The 13179-nt window shown below is 37.9% G+C and overlaps 1 protein-coding gene across 2 annotated transcripts in view; it reads left to right on the top strand.

The window, feature by feature from the left end:
• The first annotated feature begins 5664 nt into the window (after positions 1-5664).
• The window catches only part of ADH5 (alcohol dehydrogenase 5 (class III), chi polypeptide), a 167643-nt gene continuing 160128 nt past the window's right edge, over positions 5665-13179 (top strand). Inside the window, exons 1-2 of one of the 2 annotated variants that reach the window (XM_049785290.1) lie at positions 5665-5714; positions 9410-9511. In XM_049785290.1, the coding sequence (XP_049641247.1) occupies positions 5697-5714; positions 9410-9511 (120 nt within the window). In that variant the 5' untranslated portion in view covers positions 5665-5696. The remainder of the gene's footprint in view (positions 5715-9409; positions 9512-13179) is intronic. The other variant, XM_049785292.1, reaches the window with a different exon arrangement.

Raw genomic sequence — 13179 nt, forward strand, 5'->3', positions numbered from 1 at the left:
CTCCCCTGGCAGAATAAGGGGATCTTGAACAAGTCTCCCAGATAAAGGCATATCCCCCTCAGAAGATAAATCAAGCACTGTCAAGCACACGTTGGTTCAAGCAATACACTGTCACCTAATTTTAAACGTAGACCATCTTTTTCTTTCTCTCTTTTTTGTTTTGTTTTGTTTTTTAGGCCACACCCATTTGATGCTCAGGGGTTACTCCTGGCTAAGAGCTCAGAAATTGCCCCTGGCTTGGGGGGACCATGTGGAACGCTGGGGGATCGAACCAGCAGTCTTTCCTTGGCTAGCACTTGCAAGGCAGACACCTTACCTCTAGCGCCACCTCACCTGCCCCTCGCTCTTTCCTTAAGTGGCTTATCCTAAACTGTTTCTATTACTTATCTTTCCTGAAATGGGACAAGAATTAAGTGTTCATGATTAATTTACTATAGGACTACAAAAGTCTTTAAAAACTAGAGGAGTGAAAGTAAAGAGATAAAGATTTAGTTTCATTTTTCAAGTTTATACAGGACATTTGTCCGTGATTCCCGCAGGAAGAAGCTACAGTACAATCAGTCTTATTCTATATTTCTACGGCTTTACAACTTAAGTTACTATAGTGCTTGGACTTAAAAGCAATAATTATTCTTGATTGCACATTGCCTGTTTCTCATTTGCTAAAGTTGTGTGACTAATCTTGTAAAGCCTAGGTAACTTGGTAATTGGTATAAAAATTATAATACTGTGATGAAATTTGGCACTTGAATTTTTATGATCAGCAAACACCAACTTTTAATTGTATTACTTGTTAAAAATTGCAGATAAAGCCTCTTATTTATATTGTTAGGGCAAGACACTACCTCTTTGTTTTATATCAGTATAACATGTTAAGCTATTTGCATTTGCTAAATGTAGCAATTTCAAAGTTAAAAATGCTGTGGCAACAAGAAATTATAAGATGTGGTGTAAATATATATATATATATACATTAAAATTTTTTTGAAAAATGAGGTCAGAGAAAAAAAACTATTTTGGAGAATGTGCCAAATAACTGAGTAGAGACTAGACAATGGTCCTCAAACTGCAACCCACGGGCCACATATTGTATTTATTCCCATTTTGTTTCTTCACTTCTAAATAAGATATATGCAGTGTGCATAGAAATTTGTTCATAATTTTTGTTTTTACTATAATCTGGCCCTCCAACAGTCTGAAGGACAGTGAACTGGCCCCCTGTTTAAAAAGTTTGAGGACCCCTGGTAGAGTAACTAAAGATGTATGTTATGTGGTCATGTAAAATTGTGATTCCTCTGGAGTACAAACCTTAAAGGTTTTTAAAGGCATTTATGTATTGTAATACTCTAATGATTTTATTAATCTAACATATAGAATTTTAACATGTGATACTTATGAGTACAATAAAGGACCATAGTTTCTGTATTTATTTAATTTTGATTTAATGTTTTAACTAAAAGCTTTCTTTTCAAATATAACTTAAGTAAATTAAAAGGAATCTTCATTAGCTTTGGGCACTTAAAAATAGGCTGAATTTACTTAAAAAGCACAAATGGAATTCCTGGTAATTTACGAATTTTAAATTAAGGTCTTCAAAGTAGAGACATTTGTTTCTTAAGTCAGTTTTTCACACTTTTAGTAGTCATAGTTTATGTTTTTGTGTTTGATAATTGGAAATTTGAGGATTTATTACTGCTGTCTTACTGTTCTACTATGAAAATATTTCAAAGTATATGTTGTAAACAAAGAAGAAAAGGTTAAAAGGGAACCTGGTTATTTGAAGCAAAAGATACCATACTTCCAGGTGTCGGCTTCTTCTTCAATGCTTATTAACCATTTTACTTAATATTTTAAAAATCAAAATTAGGATTGTTTTGGAAATGTTTTGTGTTCAATCTAAACCTTGAAGCTCTAATTTTCAGCAAAGTTCCACTCCATCTACATCACTACTTTTAAAAACTGGAAAAGTTTTCCTATAAACATGTTGGCTCTATATTTAAAAGCGCTTGTTCCATTTTACCTGTGTCAATTTTTCTGATGTAAGCTTTGGGTTGATTATTTTGCCTGTTCATGTGTTTGTTATGTGTGAATGTGGTAGCCACCTGTGTGTATATGTTTAAGTTTAGTAGTACTGAGAAGTTTCGCTCAGTGCTGTTTGGTTTTGTTTGAAGTGTCTGTTTATTTGGTATCTCTATCTCTCATTATATTAAAACTCCTTGACTCCTGTGCCATCATGGGAAGATGAAGTCACTATGGTGAACCTTCAGTGAATCTTAGTGGTTCGTCCTGCAGGATATCACCACTCTGGTTGCAGATGCTGGCGGAGTCACTTGGGTCATTTGGGCCATGAGTCATTTTCTACAGTTTCATCAATGTTGCTGAATTGACTGTTTTATTTGGGTTCTCTTATATGTTCCAAATTTGAAAATATGGTCTCTAATTATGGTCATGTACATTTGCCATTGGGCTGGTTCTTTGCTTGTGGGCAATGTACCTACAATTATATCTCACTGCCAACGTTACAGGTGGGTGTTGTCTGTCACGATTGACTGCCTATTTACCTAATAAGTACCAGTTAGAAGAAGTTAATCAGCAGTGAGGAACTCGATCTCCTTTAACAGAACAATGTTCAGATGAAATATCTTTTTTGTCTCACACTGAACGTGTAGTTACGATTATGTCTATTGTAGGGCTGTTCTTTTTTGGACATATTAATCAATGACAGGTACAACATTTAGGCTGCAATATAGGTAAGGCTTTGAATGCTACATCCACAGCTATCACTTTAATTAATCAAGAACAGTTGCAATTAATACAAGTAATATTAGACAATCATGCAGCCAAAAACTATTTGTTATTGTTTCATCATCAAAAATGTGAGAAAGTAAAAAAGCATGGATTGTTTTAACATTTCTGATAATAGCCAGGAAATTCAAGACAAAATTGGTAAGTTACATAAATTAGCTGCAAACATCAAACAAGATGGGGCAGAATGGAATTTGTTTGGTTGGTTGACCACTCTTCTACCCGCCGTCCTTGGCACCTTTGTTGGCTTTTTATTGTTGATTTCGTTTGGGCCTGGGGAATTTAGAAAATTAACTGACTTTATTAAGCAATAGGTGGATGATTTGCAGGCAAAGCCCATCCACATTCACTACCACCCACTAGACTTAGCAGAAAGGGGATACATTGAGAACCCAAGTGCTCCGGTGGAACCTCTGTCACTGCCTACCACAAAGCCTGCTGGTGCTCAGGACCTGCATTCAGGCAATGCAGGTGGCACAGAACAAAGGTATCTGTGAATAAAGTAACGCAAAACCATATTGAGAAACATGTTTGTCTGCATAGAGGTTTGGCCCTGTAGTAAAGTTGATTTCAAAATTTGCCTTTCCACCTCCCCTTGGCTCCTGACATTGCTCCCGACCATCCTGGACCTTTAATGGGACTTTTACTGGCCTCTTTTTGACAGTGGGCTTTTTTAAAATTACAACTTTTGGGGGAGTTGGGAAAAAAATTACAACTTTTGTTAAGCAACAATTTCATTTGATGGCAAAACCCATACACATGCTCTATATGCCTTGCTATAGAGGACCGTGGCTTCTCTAAAGAACCTCCCAGAGACGCCTTCATCACCGGTGAAGCGCAGGGCTGAAAGTTGCTCACTAGACACAGGTACTTCGATAAGGAGACCCTGGTGTGGGAATACAACCCCAATGAGGCCTCTTCACTGAGTATCATCAATTGCTTGTGCTAGTGGGATTCTGTGGCAAACACACACCACAATGAAACTCCTTTTTTCAACAACTCAATACCCTGTATACTCCAGCCAGCAGTTTTGTCACCCAACCTCTACCCTTACTCTAGCCTTATAGAAACTGACAGAAGAGAGAGCCACCTGCCAAAAGCAAAATTCACAAAAGGAAGGTTATATTTAAGGTAATATGGCGTTGAGCAATGTCCCAAGACAATGGAAACATTAATAGCATTTTATTTTGTTGCTTATGCCCCTCTCCCTGGAAAAACAGGACCATTGCACATTGCACAAGACAGACTGACCTCTGTTTTCCTTTGTAGTGCATGCTGCATTTATTAAAAAAAAAAAAAAGACAGAAGAGAATTGGTGAACTGGCATGGAAAACTTTCCAGTCCTGCAAAAAGTACCAAAACTTTTCAAAGACTGTAACCTTATACAAGATTGATGGGCCGGGAAGAAGGATGGTTTATCAACTAATTGATTTCCTGCATTATGCCTTTAAAGCCCTGCACTGTTTCACTGTTTCTCACAGCAAGAAATTAGACCTTGTTGATAAACATTTTTGCTTTTTATTAGAAAAAGAGGGAGAGCAGGGAACCTTGTGACAGGTAGAGAGTCTAGTGAGAAAAGTAAGTATATGTAGCCATTTTATGTTTGAACGAAGACAACGAGAACATAGAATTGTAACCCTAGAAAACATTATCTAACATTATCTGAAGTCCCCGTTATCTCTATATTCCTGCCTGCTTGGGATGGAATCCCTTTACCTGTACATTCCTGACTGCCTGCGATGGGTCCCCATTATCTAGGCATTTCTGCCTGTTAGTGTATCTGTATATGCTGCCTATGTTGCCTACATGCAGAATTCTGCCTGCAGAAGGTTCTGCCCACTTTTTAGAAATGTATATAAGTGGAACTTCTTCCAGTAAAGGTATTCTTCTCCCATTTGCACTCTGTCTCTGTGTCTTCTGTTTTGTCTTTGTCTGTTAGCTTGCACACTCTCTCCCAGGCAACCCCGAAGTGTGTCCTGTGTGTCAGGACAGGTACCTTCCACAGCTCCTTTCCCTCTGGAAAGGCCATAATTATCTCTTTCTGTTCCCGAAATAAACTATTTTACTTAAAATAAATAAATAAAAATCACTGGGATAGAGGGATTGCACAGTAGGGTGTTTGCCTTGCACCCAGCCAACACTGGGAGGTTCTGTGTTCAATCCCTGACTCCCATATGACAGGTCCCTCGAGTCTGCCAGGAACAATTTTTGATCACAGAGCCAGAAATAACCCTGATTGCAACCAAGAGTGGCCCCACCCCCGCGAAAATAAAAGAATAAAAACCAAAGAAAACACAAGGACAGAAAGATAGCTCATAGGGCTGAGCACATGCTCTTCTTGCCAGAACTTGGATTCAATCCTCAGCACCACATGATTCCCCAAGAACTATTGGGAGCAACATCCAAACACTGTCCCTGGAATAAATCAAGCATCAAAACATGTAAATACAAGATAATAATGAACCATACAAATGAACAAATCACCAATGATTTATATACATGTGTCAGTCATCAATAAATTAGCAGTATCAATGATTCTTTAATATTATAGTAGCACATCTGCTTATATTTAATTTTTCTATTATATAATATTTGGCAATATTAAAAAACTGAGTCAATAGAAGTCCATAAAAACCAGCTGGAGAAGTACAGATAATCAGCTGGAGCAATTGGATTTATTCCTTAAATATAATTACACAGCAAACATGATGAAATAGTGACAGGGAAGGCTGCCAGGTCACCACAATACAAAGAGAAGATCTCATTGGAGAATGAAAGAGCAAAACAGTATTTATTCCATGTTAGTTCTTTGTAGCGTCAAGAACACCCCACAGAGTAAGAGAAGAACACTTAATCAGAGAGAAGACTGGCAAGACAAATTTCTCAGAAAAATGAGCACTGAAGGAAAAGTAAGCAAATATAACTCTTTTTTCAGTACTGCTTCTGTGTCTATATATTTGCTCAAAATATGCTTTCTATGGGGCTTACTCTCAGAAAGAACCAATGGGCACACATTTCGGCCACATCTGGCAGTGGTTAGGGCTTCTCCTGGCCCTTCACTCACGAATCACTCCTAGTAGCCTCAGGGCATGCCAGAGATCAAACCCATGTTAGCTCAATGCAAGGAAAGAGCAATTTAACATTGGTCAAAAATAATATGTGTGGGGCAGAGAGAGAGTACAGTGATGTGTTTGCCTTGCATACAAAAAACAGCAACAGAAGAATGATCCTCATGCTAAGATATTTTTCAAAAGAAATAACCCGACTGGGACTGGAGTGATAGCACAGTGGGTATGGTGTTTGCTTTGCACACAGCCTACCCAGATTCAATTCCAGGGCATTCCAAAAGAAAGAACCCCAAGATTAAAATGCTTACTAAAAAGGAATTATATAAAATATAAGATATTCTATAAAAAGATAATTAGGATTTGTCAGAAACAATGCTTTAGAATAACATGGACAATATTAATATTATTAATAAGCAGTAAAAGTAAATTATGAAATCTTATTTACAATATGATCCTTTTTAAAAATACTCAAAAGATTTACCTTGGTAAATCACAAAATAGGAGCCAGAGAGAGTAAGAGTACAGCATGTAAGGTACTTGCTTTATAAAATGCAGCTTACCTAGATTCAAACCCTAGCATCTGAGCACTGCCAGGAAAGCAGAGCTAAGTGCAATCACTGAGTATCTCCAAATGTGGCCCTAAAAATAAAATTAAAATCACAAAGTAGCAATAAAGTTGTATATGAATATTATTTTTATTGTTTTATTTTAAACTTGCCATACTAAATATGTTTCATTTTACAGCAAGACTAATGACATTTTAAAATATTATTCAGGGGTTGAAGTGATTGTACAGAGATGTACTTACCTTGCATACAGCTGAACTGGATTCACTCCTTGGAAACCCTCTTAGAAGTGAACCCTGAGCACGAAACCAGTAAAACATGACCATCACCACATATGCCCCCCAAAATAAATAAATAAATAAGAAAATACTTATTCAGTATTACATAATAACCTATGAAAAATGTGCATTTATATGTTTGAAGACTGAGGAAATTAGACCAAACAAAATAGTAGTGCTGGAATGAAGGATTATAACTTTGTTCTTTCAATTCACCTGCAGCCAAAAATTTAAATAAAATTTAAAATTTAAATTTTAAGAGGCTTAAATGTTTCTATTTGAAGGTTATATAATGTTTGTGGGGGTTTTGGGGGGTGGTGACCAAACTCCACTGTGTTAAGGTCTTATTCCTGGCTCTGTACTTATTGGTTTGTCCTGGCAGAATTTTAGGGACCCTATACAGTGCCAGGGATCAAACTGGGATTGGCCCAGTTTGATTTGCAAGGCAAGCACCCTTGTATGCTGTCTCTCTGTCCCCAATTACCTAATTCCTGACACTTAAGTTTCTTTCAATTATTTTGCACAGTTTCTTCTAAGATAAATGTTTTACTTAATTATTTTCTACTAAGTAAGTTTATAATTGTATGTACGTGGAATCACCCAGGGATCTTGTTCAGATGCATAATTCTGGTTAAGTCATTTAAAGACAGTGCTGTTTCAGGTGGCATAGATTTCTGCTATGCCACACTTCTGGTATAAAAGGAATCATATGCAACTGCACTTGAGGAATAGGGATTCAGGTAGTTCAGAGCCGATAATAAGGCATGAAGTCAACAAATAAATGTTGGCAGGGCCAAAATAATGATACAGTGGACAAGATGCTGGCCTTGTATGCAGTTGCCACAGGTTTGAGCCCCAGCACCCCATCTAGTACTCCAAGCCCCATCAGAAGTGACCCCTAGTACAGGCAAAGAGTAAACCCTGAGCACTGCCTGCCAAATGTGGCCCCACAGCCAAAGGAGCCAAAAATAAATGTATATTGGAACCTATTCTATACAAGCTCTATAACTATGTCTTCTATTATGGGTGTGTTCAAGCTTTTATATTACAGTAAAATTAATAACTAGTTTATTTTATGTATAATATTATAATATATTTATATTATTATATAATATTATATTTATTATAAGTAATATATTACTTATATTTACTTTGTTTATAATAACTCACTTATTTATTTTGAGCACTATGATTTGCAATTCTTAAACTGTCATTTACAACTAACAGGTTTTCATATATACAATGTTCGATTATTTCATTCTCCAGCATAGTGCCTCCCTCAATCTACTTGTTCTTTGAAAAAATTTGAAGTATAATAATCATGTAGAATTTTACTTCTTAATGTCAATTTAGGTCCTTTGTTTTTAAAATTACAGGATGGGGAGGGGGAATCACACATAATGCTAGTAGAAGAGCACATGTCCTGAATTTCATCTGTAGCAGTGCATGGCCTCCTGAGCTCCTCAGAGACCGGTGATGATGCTGGGTCTAACATTACTACAAGTAGCCCCTAGTAAACAGCTTCAGGGCTTGAAGAGACAGGATAAGGAATACCAGAAGCAACACCTAATCCACCAGCGGTAGCCAGAGTAGTTCCAGAGCACTGCTGGTTAAACTTGCACACCAAGAAGAAAGGATAAAAAGATGATAAAAAAAAAGATAATTGTTAATAAGGATGCTTCAATAAAAAATGCAATGGGAGTTGTCTAGAACACTCTGGGCTCCAGATTATAGTGAGGAGAAGGGAAGAAATTGAGTAGAGGAGGAGAAACACAAATATGAAAGAACAGGGGACAGGGGCCAAGCGATCTCAGGTGCACTGGTCATGTTAAGAAAGGACAGGGGAGGGACACTTGGGACATTGGTGATGGTAATATTGCAATAGTGAAGGGTCTTTTTTATATATAAAATGCTAAAAAAAAAGGGGGGGCAGAGAGATAGCATGGAGGTAAGGTGTTTCCCTTTCATGAAGAAGGTCGATGGTTCGAATCCGGCATCCCATATGGTCCCCTGAGCCTGCCAGGAACGATTTCTGAGCTTAGAGCAAGGAGTAACCCCTGAGCGCTGCCGGGTGTGACCCAAAAAACCAAAATAAAAAAGGAAAAGAAAGGACAGAACTAAATATCCAAGCCAAAGTCAACAACAATGAAATCATAAAACCCAAACTTTAAAAATCAGTACTTAAAATGGGGGCCTTGCTCACAGCAGACCCAGGACGGACCTGGGTTCAATCCCCAGCACCCCAAATGGTCCCTCGATCCAGAAACGATTTCTGAGCTCATAGCCAGGAGTAACCCTTGAGCATCATCGGACTTGGCCCAAAAACCAAAACAACAACAACAACAACAACAATAATCTAAATGGGCCTGTTATGATGGCAGGCTGTGGGGGGAGGGGTGGTGGCAGGGGATGCATTCTGAGAACATTGATGGAGGGAGATCAACACTGATGGTGGAATTGACCCTGAAACATTGTATGTATGAAATCCAACTATGAAGAACTTTGTAAATCACAGTGGTTTTAATAAAAATATTAAAAATAAAATAAAAAATATTTCAATAATGGCATTACATATAATATCCAGCTACAACCTCTTTAACTTCTTTACATAATTATATACTGATATGCTCTTAATTTATTATGTCCTTTCTCTCATCCACTTGCCCCATCTTGTCCCATCCTTTTCTCTCAGGTTATTAAATGCAAAGCAGCAGTTGCCTGGGAATCAGGCAAGCCCCTTTGCATTGAAGAAGTTGAGGTGGCTCCCCCCAAAGTTCATGAAGTTCGAATTCAGGTGAGTGTGACAACAAACAAGGCACAGAGTATAGACAGAAATAAACATATCTGCTTTCTGTCAGGTTAGAGAGTGTCCCTATATGAGGGTATTATGTTTTCAGGTACATCACACCAGCAGGATTAAATACCAGCTTAACATTTGGTATCAGACATTGACCTAACCTAACATATGGTTCCAAACTAGAAAGAAGAAATCCAACAGGGAATTTAATTCTGCCCTAAACCACAGATAGGCCTTAGGTACCTAATGGAGGAAACAAGAGTGGTCTGTTGGGGGTAGGGGGAGAGATGCCATGAATAGAAATCACAGGCCAACTTTGGGCAATTGCATCATTTTTCCATTCCCACCTGGACAGTCTTATACTTCTCCTCAAGAGGACCACAGTAAAGATTTATATATGAGAATAATGGGATTTCCTCATGCACAGAAGGCTGAAGGTAGAGTGCACAGCAAAACATGGGTATTTACTTTAGACAATCCTTTGATAATCTTTTACTATAAAAGTTTACTTATTACTCATTTATCATGTAAATTCAACAATACTGTATGAACTCCAGAAAACTACTTTCTCTATTAATCTGCCAAATAGACTTTACTTAATTTTCCTTGATTGCCTTCGTTTTCTCACTTCCTATATAAAGTATCTACATAGTCTACATTTTTTGACTTTCAAATCACAAAGAAAATAAAAATGTATTGTAAAGGAAAAGCATACATCTTCATATAATTTTATTATTTTTCAAAATATAATTATTTTATGGAGCACTAAGAGTGTTCTAAAGTTTCACTCTGAAGCTGAGACTAAGTCTATCTACCTGATGACCCCAGAAACAGAATTATAATAGTGAGACTCAAGTCTCTGATTGCCTTGCAGATCATTGCTACTGCCCTGTGCCACACTGATATCCATGCAATCGACCCAAAGTTTAAGGAGTGTGTTTACCCAGTGATTCTTGGCCATGAGGGTGCAGGAATTGTGGAAAGTGTTGGACCAGGAGTAACCGACTTCAAACAAGGTATTTTATTTTCTAATCCTAACAAAAAGGAAAAGCCAGAAAACTTCAGAAATAATTACAAATGCAGTCCTAGCTTGGCATGATAAGAATAATCTCTATGTAGAATGACCATTCCCTCCCCACCCAACCCTGGAAGAAAAATCAAGCATGGTCTAATAGAACAAAATATTAGAGATCAAAATTTGAACAATATGGCCACTTTATTTGTTGTACTATGGCAATAAAAGTGCCTCCTCTAAATAAAGCAGAAAACTACCTTAATATAAGATTTAAAATGAAGAGCTGAGAACCAAAGAGAGATAGTACAACAAGTAAAGTGTTTCACCTTACATGGAACCCTACCAGGAGTGATCCCTGAGTGCAAAGCCAAGACTAACTCTAAGCACAAATGGGTCTGCTCCTCCCAAAATAAAAGGAATTCATGGGCTGTTTAAGTGAGAAACATGCTATAAATGTGACTATTGGCTTGTGCTTTTTAGAGTGTTCGTAAGATTAAAAATAACTTTCAGTTAAAACTAATGAGAAAATATTTCTCAATAAAATGAATAAAAAGTACAAGGAGCATGCCAGTGGCTGGAATACCTAGTTCAAAATATGGGCTATGTCATCCTTACATGGCAGGTAGGATGAGAGTATTCTTTCTTTCTAGAACAGTCCAAACTAAAAAGTCATATGGGTATATTCCTAACCAAATGCACAGCTCCCAAAATGTTTGTATCCTTACAGGATATACTCAACATAGTCCCAGTTTAACCACTTAGAAGTCAGTGAAGTCATTTCTCTGTGACTCAGCTCAGGTTTGTTTACTTAACTGGGGAGAACATAGTGATGATCTCTTAGATCTATTCAGAGAATCACGTGAAAGCATGCACGTTAACAGTTAGAGTAATACTCTCTATCTAGGTCTAATAAATGTTAATAATAAATGTCTAATAAAGGTCTAATAAATGTCTAATAAATGTTAAAAACATTAATCATAACTATTAAACTGTACTCATCAAAGGGTAAAATTTAAACTAAAATTGAAAGAGTAGGGGGCCAGAGCAATAGCACAGCAGATAAAACATTTACCTTGCATGCAGCCGACCCAGATTCGATCCCCAACATCCCATATGGTCCCCTGAGCCTGCCAGGAGTGATTTCTGAGTGCAGAGCCAGGAATAATTCCTTAGTGCTGCTAGGTGTGGCCCAAAAACATTAATTAATTAATTAATTAATATAATAAAATTGAAAGAGTAAAAAAGAAGATACCATTTGAGAGTGCTTTTTTTTTGGTTTTTGGGCCACACCCGGCGGTGCTCAGGGGTTACTCCTGGCTGTCTGCTCAGAAATAGCTCCTGGCAGGCACGGGAGACCATATGGGACACCGGGATTTGAACCAACCACCTTTGGTCCTGGACGGCTGATTGCAAGGCAAACGCCGCTGTGCTATCTTTCCGGGCCCTTGAGTGTGCTTTTAAATAGTGAAACATGGTGCTAATATAAAGTTTACACTCTGAGGGCTTACCCCTGACTCTGTGATCAAGAGATCACTTCTTGCAGGTCTTGAGGGATTTATATGGTGTTGGGATCAAATAGGGGTTGGGGTTGGAGTGGTGGCACTAGAGGTAAAGGCGACTGCTTTGCAAGCGCTAGCTTAGGACAGAACGCGGTTCAATCCCCGGAATCTCATATGCTCCCCCCCACCCCAGCCAGGAGCAATTTCTGAGTGCATAGCTAGGAATAACCCCTGAGCATCAACAGGTGTGGTCCAAAAACAAAAACAAAAACAAATGGAGTTTGATCATGTACTAGACAAGTCCCCTCTCCACTGTACTCTTTTCAACCCTTAATAGGTCTATTATCTTTCTCTTCTATTACGTACAATAATGTCATAAATGATAGTCACAATCATGGGCTGGAGAGGTTAGTAGTAAGACACTTATGTGGGTAAGAAATCAGTAGTCAGTGCCTGTTTAATACCTAGAATCACATACAATCCCCCTAGCCAGGTTCCTCTTGAGTTCAGAGCCAGGAGTAAGCTCTAAGCATCACTGATGTAGCCCAAAAGAAAACAAAAAAAAAGTCATGATTCAATGACTGCTTCGTCTCAGAATGAATTCTGCACCTAAATGGTATGGATACATATTGATCATTTGGTTGCTTCAAAGAACAAAAGAAAAACTGGAATGGGCAATATACAATTCAAGGAATCAACAATCATGTCGAGAAATAAATAGCACAGCCACCTAAATGCAGTCTATTAAACATAAAACATATACCATAAAAAATATTTCTTAGGGACAAAAGTGGTAGTTCGGGGGTTAAGGAGCTTTCATGCAGTCAACCCTGTTCTATCTCTGGTACCACATGGTCCCCTAAAAGCATCAGGGAGTGATCCTTGAGCACAAGTAATGAGTAGCCCCCTAACACTTCCAGATGTGGTCAAAATTTTCCCTTCCGTCTTCCACCCCTGATCTACAGAAGAATAGTACTTTCCACTAGATCACCAGATATAAGTCCTGCTAAGTAACATCTCAGGTATCTTCAAATGTATGGCTTTCTTTCTAGGTGACAAAGTAATTCCGCTCTACACACCACAGTGCAGAAAATGCAAGTTTTGTCTGAGTCCACAAACGAATTTCTGTGCTAAGCTGAGGTAAGCTCTAT

The sequence above is a fragment of the Suncus etruscus genome, chromosome 13 (assembly GCF_024139225.1).
Source record: "Suncus etruscus isolate mSunEtr1 chromosome 13, mSunEtr1.pri.cur, whole genome shotgun sequence".
NCBI lineage: Eukaryota > Metazoa > Chordata > Mammalia > Eulipotyphla > Soricidae > Suncus > Suncus etruscus.